The following is a 25,793-nucleotide window of genomic DNA, read 5'->3' as shown; positions in this document are numbered from 1 at the left end:
ATTCACAATGTTATAAAAATAAAACAAAAAAAAAGAAAATAGAAAACGAGTGTGTGGAGTGATAACCAGGTCACTAATGCGACTCTGTGTGTGTCAGTGAGACAACCAGGTATTCTTGTGTCACACAAACAAAGATTTCATTTTGAAAAGAGAGTTCGTTCCACTTTCCCACATCCCAGGCATTGACATCACACTCACTCACACTATCTCAATCAGTTGGTTGATGGTATGTGTGGATGAGAGTATGTGCGTGGTTGAGTGATGCCTGGCGAGCTGACCAGCCAATGGCAATGATTGAATGAATGGCCAGGTTGAACTTGCTGGATTGACGGTAGGATGGTTGGATGGATGTTGGAACATAGTCTAAGCTTGGTCTAAACTGGGCTTTCCGGAAGAACTGGATGAAGAGTCGCCAGGTGATGATGAAGATGACTTTGTTGTTGTTGTGTTTGGGTTGCTTTGGAATTGATTGTGCGCTTGTATCATATTGTCGATTGCTTGATCGGTGTAGGATGTGACGTCTGGATACTTGCGAGTGATGTTTGGTACGGTCTTGATTGATTGGAGAAGCTTGGAGGTATGCTCCGACTTGACTTGGAGGTTGGCCTCGCCGACTAGATGGTGCGCGTACGCTTCGAGATGTGTGAGCGGTCGGTGACACGTGGCCGCATAGTCCTCAAAGTAGGCGACCAGAAGACTTGGATGCTGGTACAGCTCGCGCATCACCATCGTCACGTTATTCAGCTCGGTGCCGTGCTTGCCGGGGTGTCCGCGGCGGATCAGACGCTCCAGGGTACGGGTGTCGGCCTTGGTGCTGGCGAGGTGCGCGATCAGACAGCCGTGGAAGTGGGCGGCGTCGCCAGCTGTCACGCCGCGCAGTATGCCCTCCCATTCCTTGGAGCTAGTGACATCGGATGGCAGGCCGCCTGGATGGATGGCCAGCGCCAGCCGCAGACCGACCTGCGCAGTGTAGAAGTCCGGACGCAGCTTTTCCTTGCCCACCATGTTGTTCCATGCGGCCAAAGCTTCGTCCGTGCGATTGTGGCGCAACAAGTATTCGACTATAAAGTTGTTGCACTTGGTCCATAGGATGGCATTCTGTTGGGCGAACTTGCACATGTGCTGCTCCATCTCGGCCGTTGGGCCGGGCAATGTAGTCGTGCGCTGGCAATACAGGTCGGCATAGGCGTCGAATGCAGTCTGCTGGGTGGACATACCACGCGCGATCATGTGGTCGTAAACCTTGTTGGCAAGTTCGATCGAGTGGGCATTCCTGATCAAGATCAGTCCAATGAAAATGCTGTTCCATATTGTGGTCGAGTGGATGTACATTGATTGCGGGTATGTTGCCAGCAGTCTGAGCTCGTTCTCAAGGTTGGTACGCAGCTGGTTGGCATGGTACGCCGGGTTGAACAATAGCTGTTTGATTGCGACTGGTACCTTGCTGGCGTCCTCCAAGAATGCCAGGAACTTCTTGTCGTCCATCGCCTGCAGGAGTGTGGCCGCCTGCAACAGCGAGGTTCCAATCGGGATCTGTCGCTCCATGTCCGTGGAGCTGACCGCGAACTGCAGTGTGAGCGCGGACATCGCCGCGCCGTAATCTTTGCGGGCGATGGCGTCCAACAGCTTTGTCTCAAGCGGTGTGGCTACGCGACGGCCCTCGAACTTGCTCACGTCGACGAATGGCACGACGCCAATCGACTGGCTGCTCGGCTTCTTGATCAGGCTCTCCAGCTCGCTGCGGGAGCCTAGGTTCGCGAGTGCGTCCAGGTCGATCAGGAAGGAGAACACGTCGTAGTCCGCTTTGGCTTTGTCCTCGTAGGAGCGATCGATGTTCATTGACGTGCGTATCTTGTTCCAGTACTCCTCGAGCGCATGGTCTTGGTGGCGCTTGTGGTAGACCATAAAGTTGTAGACGTTGTACGTGTCGATGGGCAGGTTGAGCTCGGTGATGCGGCGGCCGTGCCAGAGCAGGGCACGCTCGTACTGGTCCAGCTGCAGGTAGCATCGGATGATCTGGTTGGTGAATGCTGTCTGATCAAGCACGTCGACCTGCTTGAGCCGCGCGATCAGAGTCTGGGCAAACTCACGTCGTGCCGGGTTCGTCGAGAACTCATTAAACACAATGAGCTTGGGCAGCAGGCCGTGTTTGGGACCCGCTGACGTCACCATGTCGGTGAACTCTTTGATTAGATCGTCCTGCTGCTTGTCCAACAAGATGGCCACGAGGCTTTGGGTCGTGGCGAAGCTGGGTACAAAGTTGTGGAAGCGCGCATTGACCAGCCACGACATGGCCGTCTCAAAGTCCCCGCGCAGGACTGCTTCGCGCATGAACTGGAAGTGCATCCATTGCTCGGGCTTGCCACCCTGTGTCAAGTATCGGTTGTAAAGCTTGCGTGCTTCAACGTGGCGGCCCGTCTCGAGCATGTAGACAGCGAGGTTGATGGTGGCGCGAGGGTGCTCGGCCGACGGCAACAGGCCGTCCTCGCGCAACTTGTCCAGCAGATAGTCCTCATTGAGACCTGCGCGCCTGATGTCCATCAGGTAGGTGAGAAAGTGGCGCGACTCGAGGAAGCCAATGTAATGTTTGATATTCTCGCTGAAGAATGTGATCGACTCGACGTGGCGCCCGCGGCTGACATAGTAGTTGAGGAAGTTCAGCAACGGATTGTAATAGACGAGCTGCTTTGGCTTGGTGGCCGTCGCCTGGAACACCTTTAGCGCTTGGGCCTCCCGCCCAAAGAGCAGGTGCGCGGAAATCACATAGGCGTCGACCGATGTCGATCCAAGATCAATGATTGACAGCATCTTTATCATGTTCTCGATGCCTATGACAGTGGGATCATTCTTGTCCAACACTAGTTGCTTGGTGTTGTTGTTCTCTGATTGCTGTTGTTTCTGTCGCTTCTTGATCTGACTGATCATTGCCCCGAACACTGTATCATAGACGTTAGCCGAGGTCTTGGCTGAGAGGTGGGGCACAGCTTGCTCGGCCTGTCCCGTCTCGCAGAAGCCTCTAACGATCACGCTTATGCATTTTGGGTAGTTAGAGTTGGCTCGATTCTCATGAGCTAACTTTGCAAACATGTTCAATTGATTGCCAATGGCATGGTTCTTTGATATTGAATAGTCAATGAATGATGTTATCCTGTTGTTGTTGTTGTTGTTGGATGTTGTTGGTATTAGCCATCTCCTGTTCTTGTGGTGTACGCTTGGCACATACATTACAGGCTTATACTCTTCTCCATGTCTGTTTGGATTGCCTGGATGATGTTCCTTATTGTATCATTGGTTTGTCGAGGTTTCGGTTGCCTGCTATCTGATGATGATGATGATGTGGAAGATAATGTGGATGATGATGATGTGGATTTGAATGGTGGACTAGACTTGTTGTCATTATTATTATTAGATGATGATGATGAGTATGAATGTGAGAGTGAAAGTGATGGATGAGCAATGCTCATCAATCGTAGTGCAGCGCCAAGACTTGCTCGTCTGGCCGCAGCAGATGAGCACAGACATGCTGTGCGTGTCAACATGTTTGTATATGTAGTATCTTTATGTCTATGAAGGGCTGATAAGTGAATGGTACATCATTGTTTGTAACAAAACGACATTCACTTTCTAGTGTATGTGAGTGTGTGAAAGATAATTCGTTTACCCGATTTGGAAGATCAATCACTCATCATACACATAATTAATGTTACATACAAATGTAATATATATCATATCATTGTTGTTTCCACTCTATAACACTTCATTATACATCTTTTCATACTAATAACTAATTAACAAACTATGACAACTTGTAATAACTTATACTTCTACTTTATGATATTATTTGTAATAATAATAATAGGACAACCAATCAATGGAGAAATAGTGGAAGCAAGAATATCATTATGTTATGTAGCATGCTTTGGTGATTATTCAGCATGTACCAATCTGATGGGTAAACGAGCCGACTTTATATGCCCTCCATCATTATACTTTTGTCAACGAAGATGTGATTTAATATATCCAGAGATGGATCCTTTCAATCCTTCACTGGATTCACTTATCACTGCAAGACTAAATAATGGGATAGCTGAACAACAACATTGGACAAGAGAGGAGGAAGAAGAATTCATAGGCGTACTCAAAGTTGCGCGCATTTCTCAAAGTGTCGACACTTTCAAACAATGAAGTCGTGCGTGAAAAGACGACTGCACATCTCTTCGTTCTTTCATTCATTTAAAACAAACAAACATATACAAATACAACATATAATGTCTGATAAGAGATCAAAGAGACAAAGCTCACACCAGTTGAGTAAAGATAGATACCGCGATGAGGATGGATCAGAAGAAGAGGAAGCACCAAAGTTCAATGTAAGAATGGTTATTGACAGAAGTGCCACGCTCAACTTGTATCCAACTAACAACATGTTATATTACAGGGAGAGTTTGAAAGAGCTACACCAGAAGAGTTAGCTAAAAGAAAGTAATATCAATGATGAAGTGAGGAGGATGCAGGTAGATGGGTGGAAGGATGGATGAATGACAGATGATGGAGCAGGAGTGCGTAAGAGTCAGAGATAGAATGATCAATATCTAACTATCTTATGTGATCACAAACATATATAGAATATTTAAGTTAAAGCCAAGAAATCGCCCTGCTGAGATACCAGTGGCAGCAGCACCAGTAGCAGCACCAGTGGCAGCACCAGAGGCAGCCGCAGTAGCAAAGCCTGTAGAAACAACACCTGCAGCAAGTGCCCCAGCACCAGCCGCCAATCCATTCGCAGGCTTTAAAATCGACTTCAACATACCAACAGCCACAACAGCTACAGCCAGTGATTCCACGACCAAAACTTCACTGTTTGGATCATTGTCATCTGGTGGATTGTTTGGCCAGACCTCTTCACTACTTGGTTCAAGCAATGGCAATGGCACAAAGAAGGAGGAAGGCACTTCCAGCTCAGGATACGTGTTCTCATTGCAACCTACGACATCGACCTCCAACTCCACTACCACCCCAACAACTACGACAGGATTCACGCCATCTTCCAGTTCATCACTCTTTTCCTCTTCTTCCACTTCTACCTCCAACTCTAGCAGTGTTGGTGGTTTCAAGCCAGCTGCAGCACCTTCCTCAGGAGGCTTTGTATTCGATCCAAAAGGCACCGCATCACTACCATCAACGTCTTCATCCAATCAGCAGTCAGACAGCAAGTGGAAGTGTGCATGTTGCGAACAGATGAATGCTGACACCGACAAGTCATGCAGTGTATGCATGGTGCCACGACCAGCACCAAAGAAGGAGGCCGAGAAGCCATCAACGGATGAGAAATGGAAGTGTCTTTGCTGCGAACAAATGAATGGACCAAGCGACAAGTCATGCACTCTCTGCATGGTACCACGACCAGCACCAAAGAAAGAGGATGAGAACAAGCCAGCAGCAGCACCTGTCTCAGCACTATTTGCCAATGTCAAGTCCAGCACATCATTCGGAACATCTGGACCTTCCATCTCCTTTGGCTCCGGTCCAATCAAGTTTGGCAGCGAAGCATCATCGAACAACACAACTACATCACCTCCAGCCACCGGCTTCACTTCATCAACATCTGGTGGATTCACGCCATCCACTGGCGGATTCACTCCATCAACATCTGCTCCATCAACAGGAGGCTTCACTCCATCAACAGGTGGATTCACTCTATCCACAGGCGGCTTCACTCCATCAACATCTGCTCCATCGACTGGAGGATTCGTGTTTGACACCGATACATCGTTCAAGAACAACCTGTTGTCCAAGGCTACACCTGCAGGCAAGTGGAAGTGTGCCTGTTGCGAACAAATGAACGACGATGCTACCAACTCATGTGAGGTATGCATGGTCCCCAGGAAGAAGTAAACTTCTAATGTCCGTCCGTTCATTCTTAAGCCTGTTGTCTGATGTCTGTTGTCTGTTGTTGTGCTCGCATGCATTGGTTTATTGAGTCTTCTTCTGGGTTGCGGATGAGGGGCGTTTGGCTGGGGCCTTGACGCCACCAGTCTGAATGAATCTCTTGCGCTGTCCGAGCATGTAGGTGTACAGCCATGGAAGGCCAAACACGTAGAAGATCAGCGAGCTCATCAACACCAAGCGTGTGTTGAAGGCAAAGTTGATCGCATTGGGCATGTCAAAGTAGAAGAGGCGCATGCTCTCCACGTGTGGCAAAGATACAATGATGGTTCCAGTCTCGCCAGACACTCCACTTGGGTAGAGTACAATGAACAATGTGTATCTATATATATGATTGATTGATGAGTTAGTGTTGAGTGATGGATGTGTTGCGATCAAATGAATGGATGAATGTACATACCTCAGCCATCCGAGGAAGTATGGGACAGCGTCGATGAGGGAGAGCGCGTAGAAGGCGTAACGAACGACCTCGGTGATGCTCCAGCTTACAAGCATAAGGGTGAGTACCCAGTGGTTGTGGACTGGTGGCACGTAGATGGCAAGGGTGACACAGGCCACACGCGAGAACACCTGGACAAAGGTGGTGGCGGCGGGTGTCTTGACGATTCCGATCAGCGAGTGGAGGATCTCGAGCACTGCAGCGAATTGGAAGTAGATCACCCAAGTGCCTACAGTGTCCCAGACACCATTGAACGCTTCACTCGTCCAACCTGCATTATTAGCATGCATAGCTAGCAAGGCCAATATATAAGACCATCCAGCAAACTGAACAGAGTTGTAAGCCAACAAGTAAATCTTTGCAATTCCCATTCTATATAATATAATATATTATTATCTGTTTGATTGATTGATTGAATGAACTGAATGAATGGATGGTTTGATCGTCTGAATCATCAAGTTCATCGCTTTTTTGATGAAATCCCAAGTTTCAAGATATCTTTGTCATCATGATGATATCAATATAATGTCCTTGATAAATCTCATCAGATATATCACAAGTATTATAGTTAATTGTAAATACTAATGTATATTACATGTTAATGATGTTCAAGACCTCAACACAACAATGATCTCAATCTTCAAGTCATCTTTGGGTTGACCATCACAACACAACCCTTGACCCCAACACAAACATTGGATATTTCGTCCAAGTGTAGTTTGGAAACAACAATTCCATTCAGTCCAACCCAAAGACATAATCTCAAAAGAAAGAGATAAGATAAACTATGTACTATTACTACTAATAACTAACAAAATGGATAATAATAATGTACATCAACATCAACATCAACATAATCATAAACATAAACATTCAGCAACAACAACAACACTGTTATTCAAGTCAATATTGAATAATAAGATATTAAGTAATCAATTGTTGGATCATATAAGTTATGTACATAGAACATTAAGATTCAGTCCATTAAAGTCATTCTACCTACAACAACATAAACAAAATGATGATGATAATAGCGATGACATTGAGAAAGAAGAGTTAAAGAAGAAGATTCAATCATCATCATTATCATCACATTCTAAAACAACAACAAATAATAATAATAATAATAATACAAGTAATAATGAATATTATTGCGCAACAATTGGACAGCCTGCCAAGTGCTTTGAAGAACTGTGGCAAGCTGATTGGTTACTGGAGAATGGATATCAATCAATGATTAGGTATCGTTTGGATCGTGGTTATAATGTTCAGTTCTCACAAAAGGCCATCGAGTTGCTGTGCGGTAGCAACAGGGTCGACTACGAGACAATGTGCTATGTCTTCAACAAACATCCAGACTTTGTTAGACTGCCCTGCGCCTACCTCGCGGCGGCGGGCGGCGACTCTGTCCGCAAGCTGACGTACATCGACCAGAATGCACCGCCTCCCGCCAAGCCCCTGCTCGTCAAGGCGCTGCAGGCAGCCGTCAAGAACAGTCGAATGGCATCGTTGGAGTACTTGATGGCACGACACAAGTTGGACAAGAAACCAGTCTGCGACTCGACGGCCTTCCACGGCCTGTACAAAGTGATGAACGCGCCATTCATTCGATTCTTCAACGAGACGTTCTTGGGCGGCAAGTGGATGGACCCTCAAGACCTCCACTGTGTCTTCATGACGGGCGACCTATGGCTCGTGCGCAAGATCATCTCTTTGGTGCAGGCCAAGGAGCGCGGCCAACACCTGCTGCGACAAGCGCTCAAACAGTACATCTCCGAGCTGCTCACACTTCAGCACTACACGCCCGAGTTTGATTCGACGACAAAGGATCACTTTGGCGTCATCACATATGTATACGACGCAAGCCTAGGTGGCCATAAAATCGACTTCAACGCGGCGATCAACACTGTTACGACGATGGGCATTGTATCGCGCGAACATCAACTGTTCGCCACGCTGTACTTGGTCGTGATGAGCATACCCAGCACGGACATCACACTGTTGCGATCATACAGTCTATTCAGACGCATCATTTCGATTCACAACCTCCCATTGCTGCAGTACATTACCATGTCGCGACCGACCGACCTGACCGGCCTGTTCTTTGCCGCCGTGGAGTCGGGCAACATGGCACAGATCGATTACCTGCTGCCCAAAGTCACTGGCATGCTGGACCAGCAGCGCGTGATCAATGTGATTGGATTCGCCAGCGTGGACATCATGAGTCACGTGAGACAGGTTCTGCCGTACATACAGTGGTCGGACCTGGCATTAGAGCGCGCAGCAGTGGCGCGCGACCTTGAGCTCATCACCATGCTACTGCGGACAAACACCAATGGGTTCATGCCTGCGTTCACCAATGCGCTGGTGCGCGGCTGTGTCGAGTCGGCGCATCACATGTCGCTCAAGGAACCAGCGCTGGCACTGAGCGCGATCGATCACACGATCAATCATCGCTACAACGCCATCCTCTTCCTACTCGACCGCTTCGATCTCTTCAAGCACATGTTCATCGGGCCATCCATGCCCGTTCTCAAGCAATCAATCATGGAGAAGGCAGCGCATCTTGGATACATGGACGTGGTTCGCGCACTTCACAGCCAGGCACCAGATGTTCGCGTCAAGGTCTGGCCGGCAATACAAGGCAACCAACCAGAGATACTGCGCTACATACTGGATCATGGATTTGGCGAGATCACCAACTCGTCATGGGTGGCCATCGCCGAGACTGGCTCGGTCGAGGCCTATGAGTTGGTCAGCGTACACTTTCCCTCGCCCAACAAAGAGACATTCGACGAGATGTGTAGCTACGCCAGTGCGCATGGCAAGCTGCGGCTGATGCGGAAGCTCTCCAAACACGTCCACTTCACACCAATCACCTGTATATTCAACGCAATTGCCAATGGACATTTGGACATTGTTCAGCTATGTTTAGATCACTGTGAAGTCGGTGTCACACGAATTAGCAAGCATCAGATTCAAAAGATGATTCAAGCGGCACAAGCCGATCGACAAAAGAATGTGTTTGACTACTTGGCCAAGAGATACAAGCAGTCTACCAAATGGAAGTCCCTGGACTCCATCGACAAGTCCTGGGCGTCATCCTTTATTTGCAAATAAACAACACAGATCGACTGATTGAGAGTGAAAAGTGGTGTTTTGTTAACTTTTTCAATTTTTGGTCCTCGTCTGGACAAGATACTTTGAATGATTAATGATTCGCGCTTGAAATCAATCAATCATTCATACTTATACATAGGTGTATATATATATAAATATAAGGGATGTCGTCTTTCTTTAGGTCAAGATCGATTACATCGCTTATATCACAAACACAATCATACAGATATAGACAATCATCATCAACTTCAACAACATCATTCATCATTGGCACACCTACGGCGACGACCACAACGAGTCCACCAACATCATCATCATCATTCAACATTGGCTCACATACGACGACGACGACGACTACAAAGACAAGACCCCCAACAGCATCATCAACATCAACAAAGTCATACACAACCTACTTGGATCATATTCAACTTATTAAACAACAACATCGACGACAACTACAACAAAAAGAACAACGAGCTAATAATGCAGAGATTACCAACACGGCAAAATCATCATTGGGCAAAGCTCGAAGGGCATTCGTCGACAACAACAACAACAGGTATACAACTGACAAGGGTGTACCAACGACAACAACAACAAATGCAGACGGACATATAAGATCTATTTTAACATCGAATGGCCTGGACGACATGTACAATCAGTCACCAATCTTCAACATTGATTCTATACGCGCACAATTCCTCTCCGATCTTGTACTATGTCAATTCGATCCAGTCACTATCAACAAAAAGTAATGTACCGGCGCGACTGGCAACTGTGTTTCCGTGTCGACGGAAACACGGAAACACGGAAACAGTGTGGCTAACCCCATGGAAACACGCCACACATTCACGCGACACTATAGACTTCATGAATTTTTGCATCGCGAGCACTCTACACGACCAGAGTATGTAATAATGGTCAAGGAAATGTTCAAGACAATGCGTGAGGACAAGCGATTCAAGATGGATGTGGACATGGTCAACTCATTCTTGGCATACTTTATCTATAATAATACTGGCGACTTTATTGAAGTGGTAGTGTCGTCCTACGATCAGATGGGCCTCAAGTACAATGGCACAACCTATCAGACACTGATTACATTCTACACAAGCATCGGCCGTGTCAGCTTGGCGCAGGCCCTCGTGGACACTGTGCTAAAGACCAACAGCAACAAGGACGATGTGCCCCAATTCGTCGTCTTCTTCCGCATGTCGTTGCTCCTGCGCAAAAACGACTTGACAGGCGCTCGCGACCTATTCCATAGACAGATCACGTCGATGCCAGCGACGTCCACCAAGACAGACCTGATGGTCATGCATCAAATGCTCCACATGCTGCTGTTCGATGGACTCATCAAGCACAATCACTGGGACGCCGCATGCTCGATGTTTGCCGAGTACTTCCCGCGGCTGCCAGGCTACATTGAGACGCAACACTTCTATACGCTCATTTCCAGCGTGTACAAGCACAACAAGGCGCACGCCGAGCAGATCATCAGCATCATCAGCCACCACAAGATGCTGGGCATTGGACTCATTAACGAACTGATCAAACTGTCCCTCGAGGCCAAGGATCTGAAGAAGGCCACGGTGGTGTTTGACTACCTGACGCAGGTCCAGCTGATGCCCAATACCGAGACCTACGGCTACTTCATCAACTACTCCATCAAGCAAAACAACTACGAGGATCTCAAGCAGTGGGTCACCAGGGTGGCCACCACCTCCAACTACACAATCTCGCTGCAAATGTGCCAGGACGTGCTGGAGTACCTGAGCACGCGACAGGACAGCAATGGCGTGAAGGAGCTCTATGGCCACCTCTTTGATGCGATGCGTGGCCGCACTGCCCCGCTCCTCCTGTACAACTACCTGATGAACAGGAAGATCATGGACCAGATTCTCGAGCACCTGCCGGCACTTCACAAATACTCGTTGTATTCTCGCGTCACCAAGAGTCTGCTCAAGCTGGGCTTATTCTCCGACGCCATGTACTGGTACCACCTGATCCTGGGAGAGAACCTGCCGATCGACCACCGTCTGCTGCTCTCATTCACCGTGTACCTGGAACAGTGCGATAAGTTGCCGCCCACCATCGTCAAGGATCTCACCTCACATTTTATCAACCTGACGCGTTGCTTCGACCTGGACATCCAGCGCAAGGATGAAGTGTCGCAAGAGTACGACTCATACAATGTTGGCGTGGAGCTCACAGCGATATGCAGGAACAAGATCGATCGCTACAATCTCTCTGACACTCTGAACACATCGCGATCCTACCAAATCGACAACCTGGTCAAGTGGTTGGACATTGAGAATGAGAGCATGGTGATCAAGCATCTGGAAGAGGACCTCGAGATGATTAATATGAGGACGTCACAACAGGAGGATGGCAAGGAGAAGTACGCTCTGTCCATGATGAAGTACCTCAAGATGCGCAGAATACTTTATCTCTCGATCCTGCTACAACGACTCTCGCAGCAGTCCTACTTTGAGTTATACAACCGCTGTCCGGCCATTCTCCGAGACCTCATCTTCATCCCATCGGCCTTTGTCAATGTCCTACGAAAGGATCCCGCACATGGTATCAAGATGCTAAACATGCTGTCGCCAATCATTTATCGCAACTCGCCCTCTCTGCTCAACGCCGTGATCTGTGGAGTGGTCCGTGCCGGCAACATGGAGCTGGCCCAGAGAATGATCGAATACTGCCTAGACAACAATCTTACGATCACATTGGAGGTTATTGATGGCTTCTGCATCAAGGCGCTGGAGACTGAATGCATCGACGAGGCCCTGACGGCCAAGTTGACTGATCGCTATCCCAAGAACCAAAACATCGAGTCGTGCAACCTCTCAATCTTCATCAAGAACAAGCGCTATGAGGATGCCTACCTATACTTTGGCGACTGCACCAAGAACAACAGGAACTACTACATCGCCACGCAGCTGTTCCTGCTGCTCAAGGGACCCTCGCCCAACCTGGACGAGCTCAAGGCATTCCTGATGCTCTCCAAGAAGAAGACATCCTTCTTCACGCCCTACTTCATAATGTTGGAGAAGCAAGGACATATCCAGACACTCAGGGAACTATTCACAAAGATCAATCATCTGTTTGGTATCAAGGGCGAGGTGTCGCAGCAGATGTTCCTCGTGTTCATCAAACTGCTCAACACGGACGCCGAGAAGATACAGCTGTTCAAGATGTTCAACCCGCACTCTTACCAGCATCCCAAGGACTTCCTCGACTACATGGTCGAGCTGAACAAGACGGCGAATGACCAGGATGTCGCCACTTACCTGGCGTCGTGCAAGCGATACGAATCCGAGCAGCAAGTTGAGCAGACGGTGGAGCTGCTGTCCGCCGAGGACATCACATTCATTGAGAGCAACTTTATGGACATGACCAAGGTTGTCATTCAGCCCAAGATGCTGCGCGAGTCGTACACAATGTCGATGCATGCGAGGCGTTGGGCGCCCAGGAGGCATGCCGAAAACTTCGTTCATTAAAGGTTTAGCTCAGAGAGCAACTCGGAGCATATGTCAAAGAATATAAATATCTCGCCTTCGATCTTCTTGATGTCCAACAGGTATCGATTCTCCGTCACCCTGAACAGCTGCAGTACAATCTTGATCGGTCTATCATTCATTATCCTACACCTCAGTTGATAAGGTCCTGTTACCTTCCATTCCTTTAGGATTTGATTGATTGATTGATTGGTGGAAGAGTCAGTGGAATAGTTCCAGGATTGTCCAATGTTCCATTGGGTTAATACTTACGAATCCAACAATCTGCAATGATCTGTACACCTCTCTCATGATCTCGTGAGGCGAGAGCTGGGATATCGCACCAAGGTACCACTTTCTCAGTGATGGGGATGAGGAAGATGAGCTGGAGGACGAACTCTGGTATGTGTCCTGGGTGCAGATGGCCGACTGCGCCATGGATGAGTATGGCATTGAGCCAGTGGGTGGCTGCATGTTGTTTGTTGACGACTCGATCGAGTCTGTATAAGGGTTCCTCTTGTTGTCGTAGAGTAGATGATAGGCGACGATGTAGTCGTTCGTATCGCCATCCTTAATCTTGTCCAACTCCTCCATTATCTTATCACGCTTGACACCGGTCGGCTCATACTTGGCCATCAGCTCGTTCAACAACTCGCCATCCAGGTGCACACTCTTTGCAACAAGAGTCTGTGGAGTTGACAAGTATGCTGGAAGGTTCGTTTGGAACCATGGATGTCGTCTAATCTCACTGATCGTTATTCTCTTGACAGGATCAACGATCAACATCTGTTTGATAAGGTCGGCACAGCTCGGTGAGATGAAGTCAGGGATGACGAATACACCATCTTAAGTAAGTGGAGAGAGTGTGTGAGTGAGTGGCGCAGCAAGAGAGAGTCTAATCAATGGACAAGTTACCTCTTATCTTCTTGAACAATGTTGGGATATGATCGTCGTCAAATGGTAACTTTGCACAGAGGAATGCATAGAGGATGACACCGCATGACCATACATCGACCTCTGGTCCTGCGTACAATTTGCCAGAGATAACCTCGGGTGCTGCATAGTTTGGTGATCCACAGCTCGTCTTTAAGAAGTCTCCATCCTGCATCATATTGGATAATCCAAAGTCCGCAATCTTTATACTGTATATAATACATTAGTAAGATAATCGCTCAATCAATCGATCAATCAGTCCAATCAATCAATCATACCATTTGTGTGTTGGGTCCAAGAGAAGGTTCTCTGGCTTGAGATCGCGATGTACAACCATTTGATGATGACAGTACTCGATGCCAGATATCATTTGTTGGAAGAGACGACGACTCTCCTCCTCGGGCAGCTTGCCATTCTTGACGATGTAGTCAAACAGTTCACCACCTGTGACGTACTCCATCACCATGAATATGTCTGTCGGTGTCTCTATCACCTCGTACAACTTAATGATATGTGGATGCCGGAACAACTTCAAATTCTGTATCTCTCTCCTAATCTTCTCATCCATCTTCATATGCTTCACCTTGTTCTTGTTCAATATCTTGATTGCAACCTTTGCACCAGTCCTTATATGTTCAGCAACTGATTGATTGATTGATTGATTGAATGAAGTGAGTGAATGAACAGTATGTGACTCGATCAATCAATCAAGTTGACATACGCTTAACCTTGCCGAATGAACCTATTCCCAAGGTCTTATCTAAACGGTAGTTGCCAATCTGTAGAGGTGTCTTCTCTATCGAACCAGACATTCCCAAAGATGACTTGATTCCACCATGTTGTTGTTGTTGCTGTTGTGATGTCGATGATTGAGGTGTTGAACTATTGCTCCCGCTACTGCTACTACTACTACTACTATTACTATTTACACTATTACCAACAGCACCGTATTTATATACATTCATCTTTATTCTCTATATATCTCTCTCTCTATCTTTCTTTTATTAACAATTCAATCTGAACAAAGGTGAGCTTGAATGGGTCTCTCTTCACCAACTTGGCAAGTTTCGAAATTAATAGTGGGTGGAAGCTGGGTTTGTTGGTGAGGGTTAGGCAAGGGCAAGGGCAAGGGTAAGGGTAAGGGTAAGGGTAAGGGTAAGGGTAAGGGTAAGGGTAGGGTATCGAAGATCATATCAACATTATCGATCGGTCAATGAATCAATGAATGAATGTTAACACGAACAAAAGGACGAGATAAATACTATGAATAGGTGCAAATGTTATTGATGGATAGTAGCAAGTTGTTAATGTTGTTAATGTTGTTGTGATTGTTGTTATATATGTTTGTGTTGTTGTTGTTACTAGTCTTTTGTTGTTGTTGTTGTAGTTGTAGTATGACCCAACAAACTAACTAACTGGACTGACTGACTGACATATATATGGTGGGACTGAGAAATTATTGACGTTGGCTGAGAGCAGAACCGATCTGGTTGGAGAGGTTCTTTCTCTTCTCGAGCTCTGAAGAGCCGGTGGCTGAACGGAGGTCGTTGACGACCTGCTTGGTCTTTCCAAAGTAGATGGTCTCGAGTGTCAGACGCAACTTGGACTCCATCTCCTCGACCATCTTACCGATGTTGGTGACGTGGGTGTCGACGTCGTTGACGGGGAACTCCTTCTCCTCCTGTCTGGTCAAACTGCCAGAGAGGTTAACCTTTCCGGTGGCATCATTCTCGGTCTCGATCGATAACATAATGGTGGAGATCAATTTATAACGAGCGTTCTTCTTCATGTCCTTGACTTCAACGACGTGAATAGAGTCCCATGTACCTCTCATTGGTTGACCCTTCTTTGATTGATCTTGAGCTGTTTGTTTGTTTCATTCGTTCATTCAATCATATGTTAGTCCATCTCTCTTGTTACATCTACTTGTTGTTCTCACCAATAACATACTCTTCTTGATCAAGACTACAGCGGCGAAACCTCCATCGAGATCCCAGCAGTAGACAGAGGATACACCTCCCTCGAAATATCTAAGTATCGTGCGTCCAAAGGTCAGTCATTCATTCGATCGATCAATCATTCAATCATCGTGATACTTACAACTCACGGTAGATATCGAACACCTCGTTGGCTTGAATCTCAATCTCTCTCAACTTGGCAGATGGGAGAGCGCAGTCGCTGATGGGTGGGTCATACTTGTTCGACCATGGTGATCTGATTGTTTGTTTGATGTTCGAAGGCAGTTAGATGATGACTGTCATATCACTGTGTTTGAATGAATGAATGAATGAATGAATCATACCTGTATGAATCTCCATCTCTATTATAATCGCACAACAAGTAGTCTCTCTTGGAGACAGAGTCGTAGGCGACCTTAAGGGGCTGGTCAACTGCTGACAAGAGATCCTCAGTCAAGTCTGGCACCATATCGATGAGACCGGCCAAGTTATCCTCGATCTGTGAGGGTGGCAATCTTCTCATCAAGTCCAAAGCTGCGTCCAATTGTTTCTCGGTCATTCTTTCTTTTGTTTGTTTGTTATAATATTATACAATATACACAGTTGTTGATGATGATTGATGATGAGTTGAGTTGATATTTATATAAAGAGTGATAAAAAAGATATACAAATACAAGTAAAGTGAGTGAAGTGAATGAGTGAGAGGAATGAGTGTGTTTGTCTGTCTCTGAGTGTGTGTGAGGGTATGATAGGGTTTTTTGGGTCAAAGTTTGTTTGATTGAGCTGAGATGCGGTGCTCGGGTATGTTTTAATGTGGGTGTGCAAGTGTGTGTGGAAGTGTTTGAAGAGAGTGAAAGAATGAGGTGAACAACAAAACAATATCTGTAAATAAATAAAATTAAAAAAAATCAAAAAAAGAAGCCAAAATCTTCTAGTTTTGTTTGGATGGCTTGTTGTTGATGTTAACCCCATAATTATGACTTTTGAACAACAACCTGTGGCAAACACAGCAAGCCAGATCTGGCTGGAAATAATTTAATTGACAGAAATCAATTCAGTCTTCCTGGATATGGCTGGTATGCCCATGGTTTAAACTCAAATGAGTTTAGTCTGAGAGTTTGTGTTGATAACTCAGTTTGTCAATCTGTCATTTAACACATTTCTAAAGAGCTTCACACACACACATACACAGACCTTCACACACACACACACACACACACACATCCAAGAATGGTTACTAACCAACTCACTTCACTTCAATCATTCATTAATCTGTTCATACTCTAATGAAGTTATATAATAATATCATATTATTTGTATACAAATATATATTTTGAAAAGACAGATAGATGTCGTTGAAGAGGAAGAACCCTGACGAAGAGGGCGACGACAATGAAGATGATGATGATGATAGGTTGACAAAGGCCTCAATAACGACGACGAATACATTCATAAAGAGTAGCAGTAGCAGTAGCAGTAGTATTGCTCGCAATGGGCTTAGTGAACATAATATCGAATACAATAGTAGTAGTGGCGGTGGTGGTCTGCTGATCAATAGCAGTGTCATTGATGAAGATGATGATGAAGAGAGTATAACAGCATCAGAGGACAGTGATGGTGACTCAGTCGTTGGTGAAGCAATGAACATACAACTGTTACAACAACAATCGAAACTATCTCCACAACCACAACCGCAACAACATCTACTGAGTAGCAGTAGTGGCAGTCCAAGTTCTACTTCACCACAACAACAACATAGACAACCTTTGAGTCCTCTGCCGCTGCAGACTCATCCACCGATGAAGCCCCAGCCCCAGCACCAGCCTCAGCCCCTACATCAGCCCCAGCATCAGCCCCAACCTCAGACTCAACCTCAATCACTACCGCCACAACCTACACAACCACCGGCAAAGAAGAGGCAGTTTCTGATGGGACCCAAACGAACAACCTCAGCTCAACATCCGTTAGCCATTGGTACACCAGCACAAACGACTAAATTATCACCTTCTTCCTCCTCCTCCACAACACCATCACTATATCCTCTATCACCCATCACAACATCACCTTCACCAACAACAACTACAACAACAACAGCAACTACACCACCAATATCAACAACATCTACAACATCTACAACATCAACTACAACAACAACACCAACACATACATCAGCGCCTGTAAACTTGACAATTGAAGAAGATGACGAACAATCCACACCTGTACAAGACAACAGCGCAGTCGGCTACCACAACTTCCTCCTCAACACCAACAAACACAATCTAATCAACGTTAACAAAAGCAGCAACACCATTAACAACAACAACAACAATCATCACATCAACAACAATGGAGACAGTCATCGCGATCTCAACGAACAATCGATCGTGAGGGTACATCCACCTAAAGGGATGGGCACAATGCCGACAACAACGACGACAACGACATCGACAGCATTGGCCACCCCGGCGCCGGGAATGGGACAGCGATGGAGTGTCAACATCAAGACCAATCGAATCTACTTCCAGGATCTGCTGATGCGCCAGACAGAGTGCGCTCTCAACAAGAACATCTCGACATCGACACTCAGCAGGAGCCTGAACAAGTTCTTCTCAGACTTCCTGGAGGGCGCCCACTACAAGTCGCGTGACGCCGACCTGACCCGCATCGTGCGCGCGCTCTACATGCCCAAGATCAAGGCAGTGTCGCCCAACGAGCAGGTGAAGAAGCGCAGCATCAAGTGGCCCTGGAGATCAATGTCGCGCATCCTCGAGTCCGAGAACAGCGAGGCCATCAACAAGTTCATGGCTCTCTTTGACAATGGTATCCCAATGAACTCATCGTTCGCCCGAGGTGAGTAAGGAGTACCACAATCGTCGTGCGCTGCCCAAGATCATGGCGGCGTCGTCCCAACGACCATCAAACGACCATCCCCCCAGTCCCTTGGCGATGATCAATGTCGCGTCTACCTATCCTATACTCGCGAGTCATAGAACAGTGAGTGATACCCGTCCATCCATCCAAGTTCGCCATGGCCCTCTACGACATTGCATCCATCCCTACGAACTCATCCATCCACCCGTTCGCGCTTGGCGACCAGACCTGGAGTTCAATACAAACCCCCTGTTTTGTATAGTATATTACTGGCGGCATGTCTGGCGTGTCTGCCTTGCCTGACTGCCTTGTCTTATCTTGTCTTTATTTCTTTGACTTCTTGACCTTGTCCGACTTGTCCTCGTCCACGCTCTTCCTCTTCTTTGACTTCTTGGCGTCGGACTCTGACTCTGATGACTCTGATGACTCTGATTCCGAGGACTCTGCCTTCTTCTTTGTTGATGTCTTCTTCTTGTCGTCCTTCTTGTCATCCTTGTTGTTGTTCTTTTTGCTGTCTCCATTGCTGCTCTTCTTGTTCTTCTTCTTCTTTGCGGCCTCGTCATCAGAGTCTTCTGACTCTGACTCTGATGATTCTGATTCTGAGGACTCGTCCTTCTTTGTTGGTGTCTTCTTGACTGGTGCTTTATCGTTCGTCTTGCTTTTCTTGTTCTTCTTGTCCTTGTCTGATTCGTCATCCGACTCATCTGAGGATAATGAATCTGATGATATTGAATCAGAGTCGTCTGACGACTCATCCTTCTCAGCCTGCTTCTTCTCCACCTTGACCTCTGCCTCCTCCATCTCCTCGTCGTCATCCACCTTCTCAGCCTTTAAGTCTTGGAAGAGGTTCTTATTTGGAGTCTTCTTTTTGGCATCAGCTCGTTGCTGTTGCTGATTCTTCTTTGGTGTCTCGACCTTGATCTCCTCATGACCAGTGATGTATGTATCAGAGTCTGTCATCTGTCCATTGATTGTAATATAGTTTTTATCCGTCAATACACTAGTTGGGTCGAGTTGAATGAGTGTTAGTCAGTTGTTGCCGCGACTTCGTCATACGCCACACATGTTGCCACACACATACTCTTTAACTCTAAACAATATCTTGGTACCCAGTGATATAAGGCTACTGCTATCACCATCTGCAGCAGACTTGTCAACAAAGGTGTTTGAGCTGTGATCATAGTACAATCCCTTTGGCAAGTCTGCCTTGCTGATCGATGCAGACACAACGCCAAACACCAACAGCGACAAATGTGTTGATGACACTCTCTTTACAACTCCATCTGAATGATCGTGATTGATTGATTGTGATTGATGTTAGTCACTCAAGTGTTACCTCGTTATCGTGAGCATAATAACATACGCATGAGTTGACCATTCATTGGCCTGAACACCATCATGTTGACTGTGATGGGCACGCTCAGGAAGGGACTGTCGTAGAAGTTTGGTATGTTGTGTTGAACCAGACGTAGGTTGGAGTAGGAGATGATCGTAGCCTTTAGAGTGGTGTTGTAGCGAAAGATAAGTCTGTCGAGTGCAGACCTTGCACCTCCTATTATATTGCCAATGTTGGCTGGTGCCAAACTCAATGTGAGCTTGACAGCGGCAACCTGAAAAGCAGATGGTTGTGATGAATCTGCTGATGATGATGAATTCATTGTTGATACCATTCACTACTACTACTACTACTACTACTACTACTTCTTGTTTAAGTAAGTATATGTATATGTTTATGTGTATGTGTCGAGTTCTGATGCACTTTGAATTGGACTCGTCAATCGTCTTTTTGTTTGTTTTCCAAAATAAATTTAAATTAAAAATTCAAACCCTCGCCCTTGCCCTCGACCCTACCCTTGTTATGATATGAATTACTATGACATAAGTTTATTGTTTATTAACTTTGAGTATGCACCAATCAATTTGTGGAATGATGGTTGTATTGTCATTGATTAACTTTGATGTGATGTGTCCTCCATAGATCTCTGTGTCGAATTCATTGCCGTTATCATTGATCTTTAATGGACATGATACAAAACCTCTTGGAACATTATCTATTAAGATAATTGGCCATTGAGAATCATAATGAATGACCGGATTCTCACGTGTATCACCCATTGTTTCGACTGACCTTAGCTCTGCCTGCCACTCTCCCATCTCCGAGAAAGGAATGAAAGTTGTAATCCAACCTGTCAAGAATTCAGTATTGCAACCAAGTCCTTTTTGCTTGTTTACTATACTCTTCCACCAATCAATGTCTGGGGTGCCCTCGGCCGTCATGATAAAGTTGTCCAAGACTGGCAACAACATCTCGACCCACTGCTCCAAGTACTTGTCCTCAGTGTCGAACTCCACCAGTCTTTTATCTCGATCTCTGATCTCTGTCCAATCATCAACTGAACCTAGTAGAGTAACCTGGGGAAGACCACATAAGAAGACGACCTTGTAGTCAAAGTAGTTCTTTGTAGTTGCCATCATTGTGATTCCTCCAACAACTCGATCAGTATCAGTCGTTGTCGTGAAGTTGGGAATGATCCAATCTCTGATTGAAGGATCCTTGATATTCGAGATTTGATCGGATATCATTGTTATGATATCATCAAAATTTGCAGTGAATAAGGTGCCTTTGGAAAAGATTGTCAACTCTCGTTTGCCATTGAATGAGACAAACTTGTCCCTCAAAGTGTCTGAACGGGCATTGACATAGAATGAGAACTGAGTGATTATTGCTTGCCATATATCATCTGGTCTGATGACCAAGTGCATGTGATTTGCATATGCTATCATTATTGATCTGATTAACGAGTTGCCACTTAGCCATACTATTGATTCATCTTGGTATTGGATACTTGAACGAATGACCTTGGGCTGGGGAGGGTCGTAACGCCAATGCCATTGTTTTTCCTCATCCTGGTTACCAATCAACCTTGAATAATTGAGTGAATCAAGAAAGTCGATGGATGATAGTTCTACATCATCATTAACAACGAATGTCTTATTATGTTGTTGTTGTTGTTGATTAATTGATTGATCCATTGACAATATTGACCTTTTATCATCAAGTGTATTATCCCAATTTTCAAGACCAGACACAGTATTATTCCTTGAAAAAAATATATAAAGTAAAACAACCAATAATATACTAGAAATAAGTATTAAATTCTTGGATGATTTCATGAGTTTGATTGAGTGATAATGAATAAATAATTGAGTGTATTTGGGAATTATTAATTGATTGATTAAATGAAAGAATGATTGATTTAGTTCCTATTTGAAGATACCCTACTCTTTTCTGTGCATCAAGAATTTGAACTTATGACCTGAGAAGCCTCGTCACTGGTCCCAAACACTCACTACTCCATCCTCGTCATCAAAACAAAATTAATGGTTTGGAAAAGTGATTACCGAATCCATTCTTTATTATTTATGTTTGGTAGACACCTCGAGGATGTCGATATCATGTCAATGTGACCCATGGGATGGATAATGTCCATCATTCTGGGATTGATGGATCTGCTACGTATTGAGCCCATATATCATCAGGCGAAGATCCACATAGTTCCACCCATTTGTTGGACCATTCACTTGCGGTTGGCTTTGTTTGAGTGAAGTGATTGAGTGTCTCAATGAAAGAGTCATTGAACCTCTTCTCAATCCACATGAACCAGCGCGCAGCAACTTCATATCCATTGTTCTTGTCATAGTGATCGTCAGACTTGGGCTCACCAGGGAATGGTTTGCCTTGTTCCTCCACAGGTGCATACCAATACATTCCAACTTCGGCCATGCCCTCGACCCACCATCTTGGGAACTCAACAGAGGCAAGGTCATAGTTCTGAGCAGTATGAGTAAGTTCATGAACGAACCACTCCATGTTGGTCATTGATGGGATCACTTCGATGTTGAGAATGACATCATGTCCATCCCATTCAGCAAAGTAGTTGGCAGGTAGATGTTGGAGGAGTAGGTTGATAGTCCATCTCTCATCATTTTCAGCGGCGTAGTTGTTGTATAGAAAAGGGTAACTGTAGGCAAAGGTATAATGTAGGCGGTCCAATTGATTTTGATTGAGAAGTCCATCATCATTATGAATGATCAATTTGAATCCGGTGTTGATACAACATTGAGTGATACCACTACCATCATCACATATTGATTGAGGATCAATATAACCATCACATGAATTGCTCTCCACACAAGTTCCATTACTTCCAAGTCTCTCGGAATAACATTCTGATTGTCCATGGACAACACTTATTAATAAAATACAGAGTAATATAAATAATTTCATTATTTATAAATAATAATAATAATAAAAGATATGGATAAATATATGTTATTTGATTGAGTAATTAATATCTTTGTTTTTGTTTATTAAATTTTATTGATTGATCGAGGGATATTTATAGTTTGATCCATTGATATTAATTCGGGATTCATGAACATAAATAATATGAATGTTTGGTTACATTTAGGTTCTTAATAACCTAAGACGAATGGTCTATGTGACCCGACAATATAGTCCATTGGTCAAAGGACAAATCAGGATTCGATTAGCACCACACAACTTCAAATAGTGAGACTTATCAACTTCTCAAAGTGTGTGCCAATGACCGACCGACCGTTGTTTCAGAACTACCACACCTCGCTCACTCAACCACCTATTGAATCATTCAATCTTAGACATAACCAATTTTGATCATTAAGTATATTGAATATATATATTAATAATTTATTTAATTAATTAATAATTGTTATTATTTCCATTTCCATGTCCACCACCAAAGAAGTCTGGATCAAATCCATTGAAGAGGAGTTGTGAGCGCAACCAGACCTTCTCACCAACTTGTCTGCCAAGGGCACGACCAGTCAAGTCACCAGACTCAAAGTGAATACCACCGTAACGACGAGACATTCCAGCCATGTCGGCAGCAGCTGTGAATGTTGGCCATGAAAGAGTGATGTTGGTGGCAGGCACAACATGTGCACACACACCAAAGCCCTCGAACTTGCTCCAGCCAGCTGGAACAGTATCGTTGAGGCCAAAGGCATCAGAACCAGTGAAGCGCTTAAGGATCTCAGCAGAAGCAGCGCTGAAGGTTGAGTGGCCACTGTTGAACTCTTGGAAGGGTGGGGTCCAGACGTTGGGGCTCTGGTAGGGCACCCATGAGACAAGGTCGTAGGTGACGTTGCGGCTGCAGATTCCGTGCCATCCCGTGACATTCTGTCCAGCAAACAGGAATGGGATCAAAGTGGCAGGACGACTGTTGTCATAGAAACGCTTGGTGTCCCAACAGGCAATGGCTGCATCATGGACAGCATTGCCAAGCATGAAGAACATCTTGATATCATCACGCAAGTTGTTCTGATCACGCTCACTGACGTATATTGAGAATAGGAACCAATGACCTGGTGGCAACACACTCTGGGGACCGTCGGCAAAGTACTCAGCAATGACCTTTTGTTCATCAGTCATGTTGATGGTGTAGTTGATGAGCTCCTGGGCTTGAGCAAGGAGTGTTGGACGCATGGCGGCGTTGGAGTACAACATTGGGCCGGTCTTTGGTCTCAACTCAGCGCCGTTGAACAGGGAGAATGGCTTGACCATGCCCCAGTGTGGAGCGGCAGCAGCTTGGACAGCGGTGGTGTTGGTGCCGGCGACTGGCACATTGAGTGGCTGCCAGTTGTCTGGCATTCTCATGCGGGCTGGGTATGGGTCGTTGCGTGGGGCGTAGTTAGTGTAGTCAGAGTAGTTTCCTCCGGCAACACGTGAGCCTGGCATGTCACCCTTCTGGTTGGCTCCATCGAACCATCTGTCCTGTTGCAAAAGACTGGCGGCAAGATTTCCAACGCCAGCTGGGGTGTTGGGGTTGGTCGTTGTGATACTGATGTTCAAGTTGAGCTCCAACATCTTGGCGTCGTACATGGGCTTGGCGGCGGGCATCAGGTCGACCATCACACGGTACGCGGCAAAGGAGACGGCAGTCTCGATGTCCTTTTGGGAGGCCTTGATACGGCCGTGGCGGGGGTTGTCCAAGTAGACACCACGAGCAAAGATGTCATAGTAGGCCCAGCTGTCGTACATGGCTGTAGAGAACATTGACAATATTCTGGCAATGTGTGGTGGCGCTGGTCTGTTGGTGGCCACTGAGATTGAACGCAGTACTACATTTACCCATGACACTGCGACACTTGCACCTTCAAAGTCATCAAAGTTGTAATTATAAGGTATTCCGAATGCGTCCACATTATTTGTTGTGGCCGACATCAACAATACAATACCAAGAATAATGGTAATGATTGTAAATCTAATATTCATCATTATTATTATTATTATTATATATTTAATTGATTGATTATATTTTGTATGTATATTTATATATATTATATGTTTGTTTGATTGTTATAACTATCTGTGAATGAATGAGATTGAATGACTGTGGAGTCCGATGTTAAGTAGACATCGACACTTGCGTCTCTACATGCGGAGGGTCGACCCTTACCCTTTCCAGGTAAAGGTACAGATCTGTACAATCATTCAGAGGGCTATGAGTTGAGCCTGGTCGGTACCACCCACGCTCGACGCAAGACAACACAACGCAACATCACGAGTCAGTAGCACTCACTGACTCATTCATTGTGATTTAGAGATGAATGTGGATAGAAGAAATATAAACTAACAAATTATTATTGAGAAGAACAAGTTTAGAAAGAAGTTAGGTTCAAGCGAGTGGATGAAGGGATGAAGGGATGAAAGGAGGAAGGGGAAGGCTAGGGAATAGGCCTATGAGCGACTGTTTATCGCGATTGAAGGCAGTGTTGGCGACGATGTAGGGTTCGCGAGTGCCGCCCATCCATCTTGAAAAACCAACCAATGGGATGCGGTGTCTGGACTGACATCGCAGCGAAACTCAATCAACTCCAATCAACTTTATAAATCTCGTCTCGACGACTTGCAGACCAGCGCCCTTTGAGATTGTAGTTTGAGATGTGTCATCGTGCATTGGATTGGGTGATGGCTGT

The 25,793-nt window shown here is 45.7% G+C and overlaps 12 protein-coding genes across 12 annotated transcripts; 4 read left to right on the top strand and 8 right to left on the bottom strand.

Annotated features, from left to right (window-relative positions):
- Positions 1–363: 363 nt before the first annotated feature.
- SAMD00019534_103520 (hypothetical protein) lies at positions 364–3,539 on the bottom strand (the record flags this gene model as incomplete). The annotated part of the gene is made up of 2 exons (XM_012894603.1): positions 364–3,148; positions 3,229–3,539. The coding sequence occupies 2 exons, from the start codon at positions 3,537–3,539 to the stop codon at positions 364–366; spliced, it is 3,096 nt and encodes a 1,031-aa protein (XP_012750057.1).
- Positions 3,540–4,268: 729 nt separating this feature from the next.
- Positions 4,269–5,895, top strand: SAMD00019534_103510 (hypothetical protein; the record flags this gene model as incomplete). The annotated part of the gene is made up of 3 exons (XM_012894602.1): positions 4,269–4,370; positions 4,439–4,482; positions 4,626–5,895. 3 exons carry the CDS (start codon positions 4,269–4,271, stop codon positions 5,893–5,895), a joined length of 1,416 nt encoding a protein of 471 aa, XP_012750056.1.
- Positions 5,896–5,979: 84 nt separating this feature from the next.
- On the bottom strand, positions 5,980–6,774 carry SAMD00019534_103500 (hypothetical protein; the record flags this gene model as incomplete). Its single annotated transcript, XM_012894601.1, has 2 exons — positions 5,980–6,268; positions 6,347–6,774. Coding segments are annotated over 2 exons (717 nt in total), but the record flags the coding sequence as incomplete, so codon positions are not given.
- Positions 6,775–7,618: 844 nt separating this feature from the next.
- SAMD00019534_103490 (hypothetical protein) lies at positions 7,619–9,505 on the top strand (the record flags this gene model as incomplete). Its single annotated transcript, XM_012894600.1, has 1 exon — positions 7,619–9,505. One exon carries the CDS (start codon positions 7,619–7,621, stop codon positions 9,503–9,505), a length of 1,887 nt encoding a protein of 628 aa, XP_012750054.1.
- Positions 9,506–10,422: 917 nt separating this feature from the next.
- SAMD00019534_103480 (hypothetical protein) lies at positions 10,423–13,014 on the top strand (the record flags this gene model as incomplete). The annotated part of the gene is made up of 1 exon (XM_012894599.1): positions 10,423–13,014. The coding sequence occupies one exon, from the start codon at positions 10,423–10,425 to the stop codon at positions 13,012–13,014; it is 2,592 nt and encodes an 863-aa protein (XP_012750053.1).
- Positions 13,011–14,918, bottom strand: SAMD00019534_103470 (hypothetical protein; the record flags this gene model as incomplete). Its single annotated transcript, XM_012894598.1, has 5 exons — positions 13,011–13,196; positions 13,285–13,856; positions 13,927–14,153; positions 14,223–14,586; positions 14,666–14,918. Coding segments are annotated over 5 exons (1,602 nt in total), but the record flags the coding sequence as incomplete, so codon positions are not given.
- A 482-nt stretch (positions 14,919–15,400) lies between these two features.
- On the bottom strand, positions 15,401–16,461 carry SAMD00019534_103460 (hypothetical protein; the record flags this gene model as incomplete). Its single annotated transcript, XM_012894597.1, has 4 exons — positions 15,401–15,807; positions 15,895–15,974; positions 16,045–16,158; positions 16,247–16,461. 4 exons carry the CDS (start codon positions 16,459–16,461, stop codon positions 15,401–15,403), a joined length of 816 nt encoding a protein of 271 aa, XP_012750051.1.
- A 790-nt stretch (positions 16,462–17,251) lies between these two features.
- SAMD00019534_103450 (hypothetical protein) lies at positions 17,252–18,760 on the top strand (the record flags this gene model as incomplete). The annotated part of the gene is made up of 1 exon (XM_012894596.1): positions 17,252–18,760. The coding sequence occupies one exon, from the start codon at positions 17,252–17,254 to the stop codon at positions 18,758–18,760; it is 1,509 nt and encodes a 502-aa protein (XP_012750050.1).
- A 337-nt stretch (positions 18,761–19,097) lies between these two features.
- Positions 19,098–20,443, bottom strand: SAMD00019534_103440 (hypothetical protein; the record flags this gene model as incomplete). The annotated part of the gene is made up of 3 exons (XM_012894595.1): positions 19,098–19,773; positions 19,855–20,056; positions 20,137–20,443. The coding sequence occupies 3 exons, from the start codon at positions 20,441–20,443 to the stop codon at positions 19,098–19,100; spliced, it is 1,185 nt and encodes a 394-aa protein (XP_012750049.1).
- A 238-nt stretch (positions 20,444–20,681) lies between these two features.
- On the bottom strand, positions 20,682–21,947 carry SAMD00019534_103430 (hypothetical protein; the record flags this gene model as incomplete). The annotated part of the gene is made up of 1 exon (XM_012894594.1): positions 20,682–21,947. A coding segment is annotated over one exon (1,266 nt), but the record flags the coding sequence as incomplete, so codon positions are not given.
- A 319-nt stretch (positions 21,948–22,266) lies between these two features.
- Positions 22,267–23,061, bottom strand: SAMD00019534_103420 (hypothetical protein; the record flags this gene model as incomplete). The annotated part of the gene is made up of 1 exon (XM_012894593.1): positions 22,267–23,061. A coding segment is annotated over one exon (795 nt), but the record flags the coding sequence as incomplete, so codon positions are not given.
- A 456-nt stretch (positions 23,062–23,517) lies between these two features.
- SAMD00019534_103410 (hypothetical protein) lies at positions 23,518–25,092 on the bottom strand (the record flags this gene model as incomplete). The annotated part of the gene is made up of 1 exon (XM_012894592.1): positions 23,518–25,092. A coding segment is annotated over one exon (1,575 nt), but the record flags the coding sequence as incomplete, so codon positions are not given.
- Between the last annotated feature and the right edge of the window lie 701 nt (positions 25,093–25,793).

This window comes from Acytostelium subglobosum, assembly GCF_000787575.1.
Source record: "Acytostelium subglobosum LB1 DNA, scaffold: scaffold26, whole genome shotgun sequence".
Taxonomy (NCBI): Eukaryota; Evosea; class Eumycetozoa; order Acytosteliales; family Acytosteliaceae; genus Acytostelium; species Acytostelium subglobosum.
This window is presented reverse-complemented; position numbering and strand designations above follow the sequence as displayed.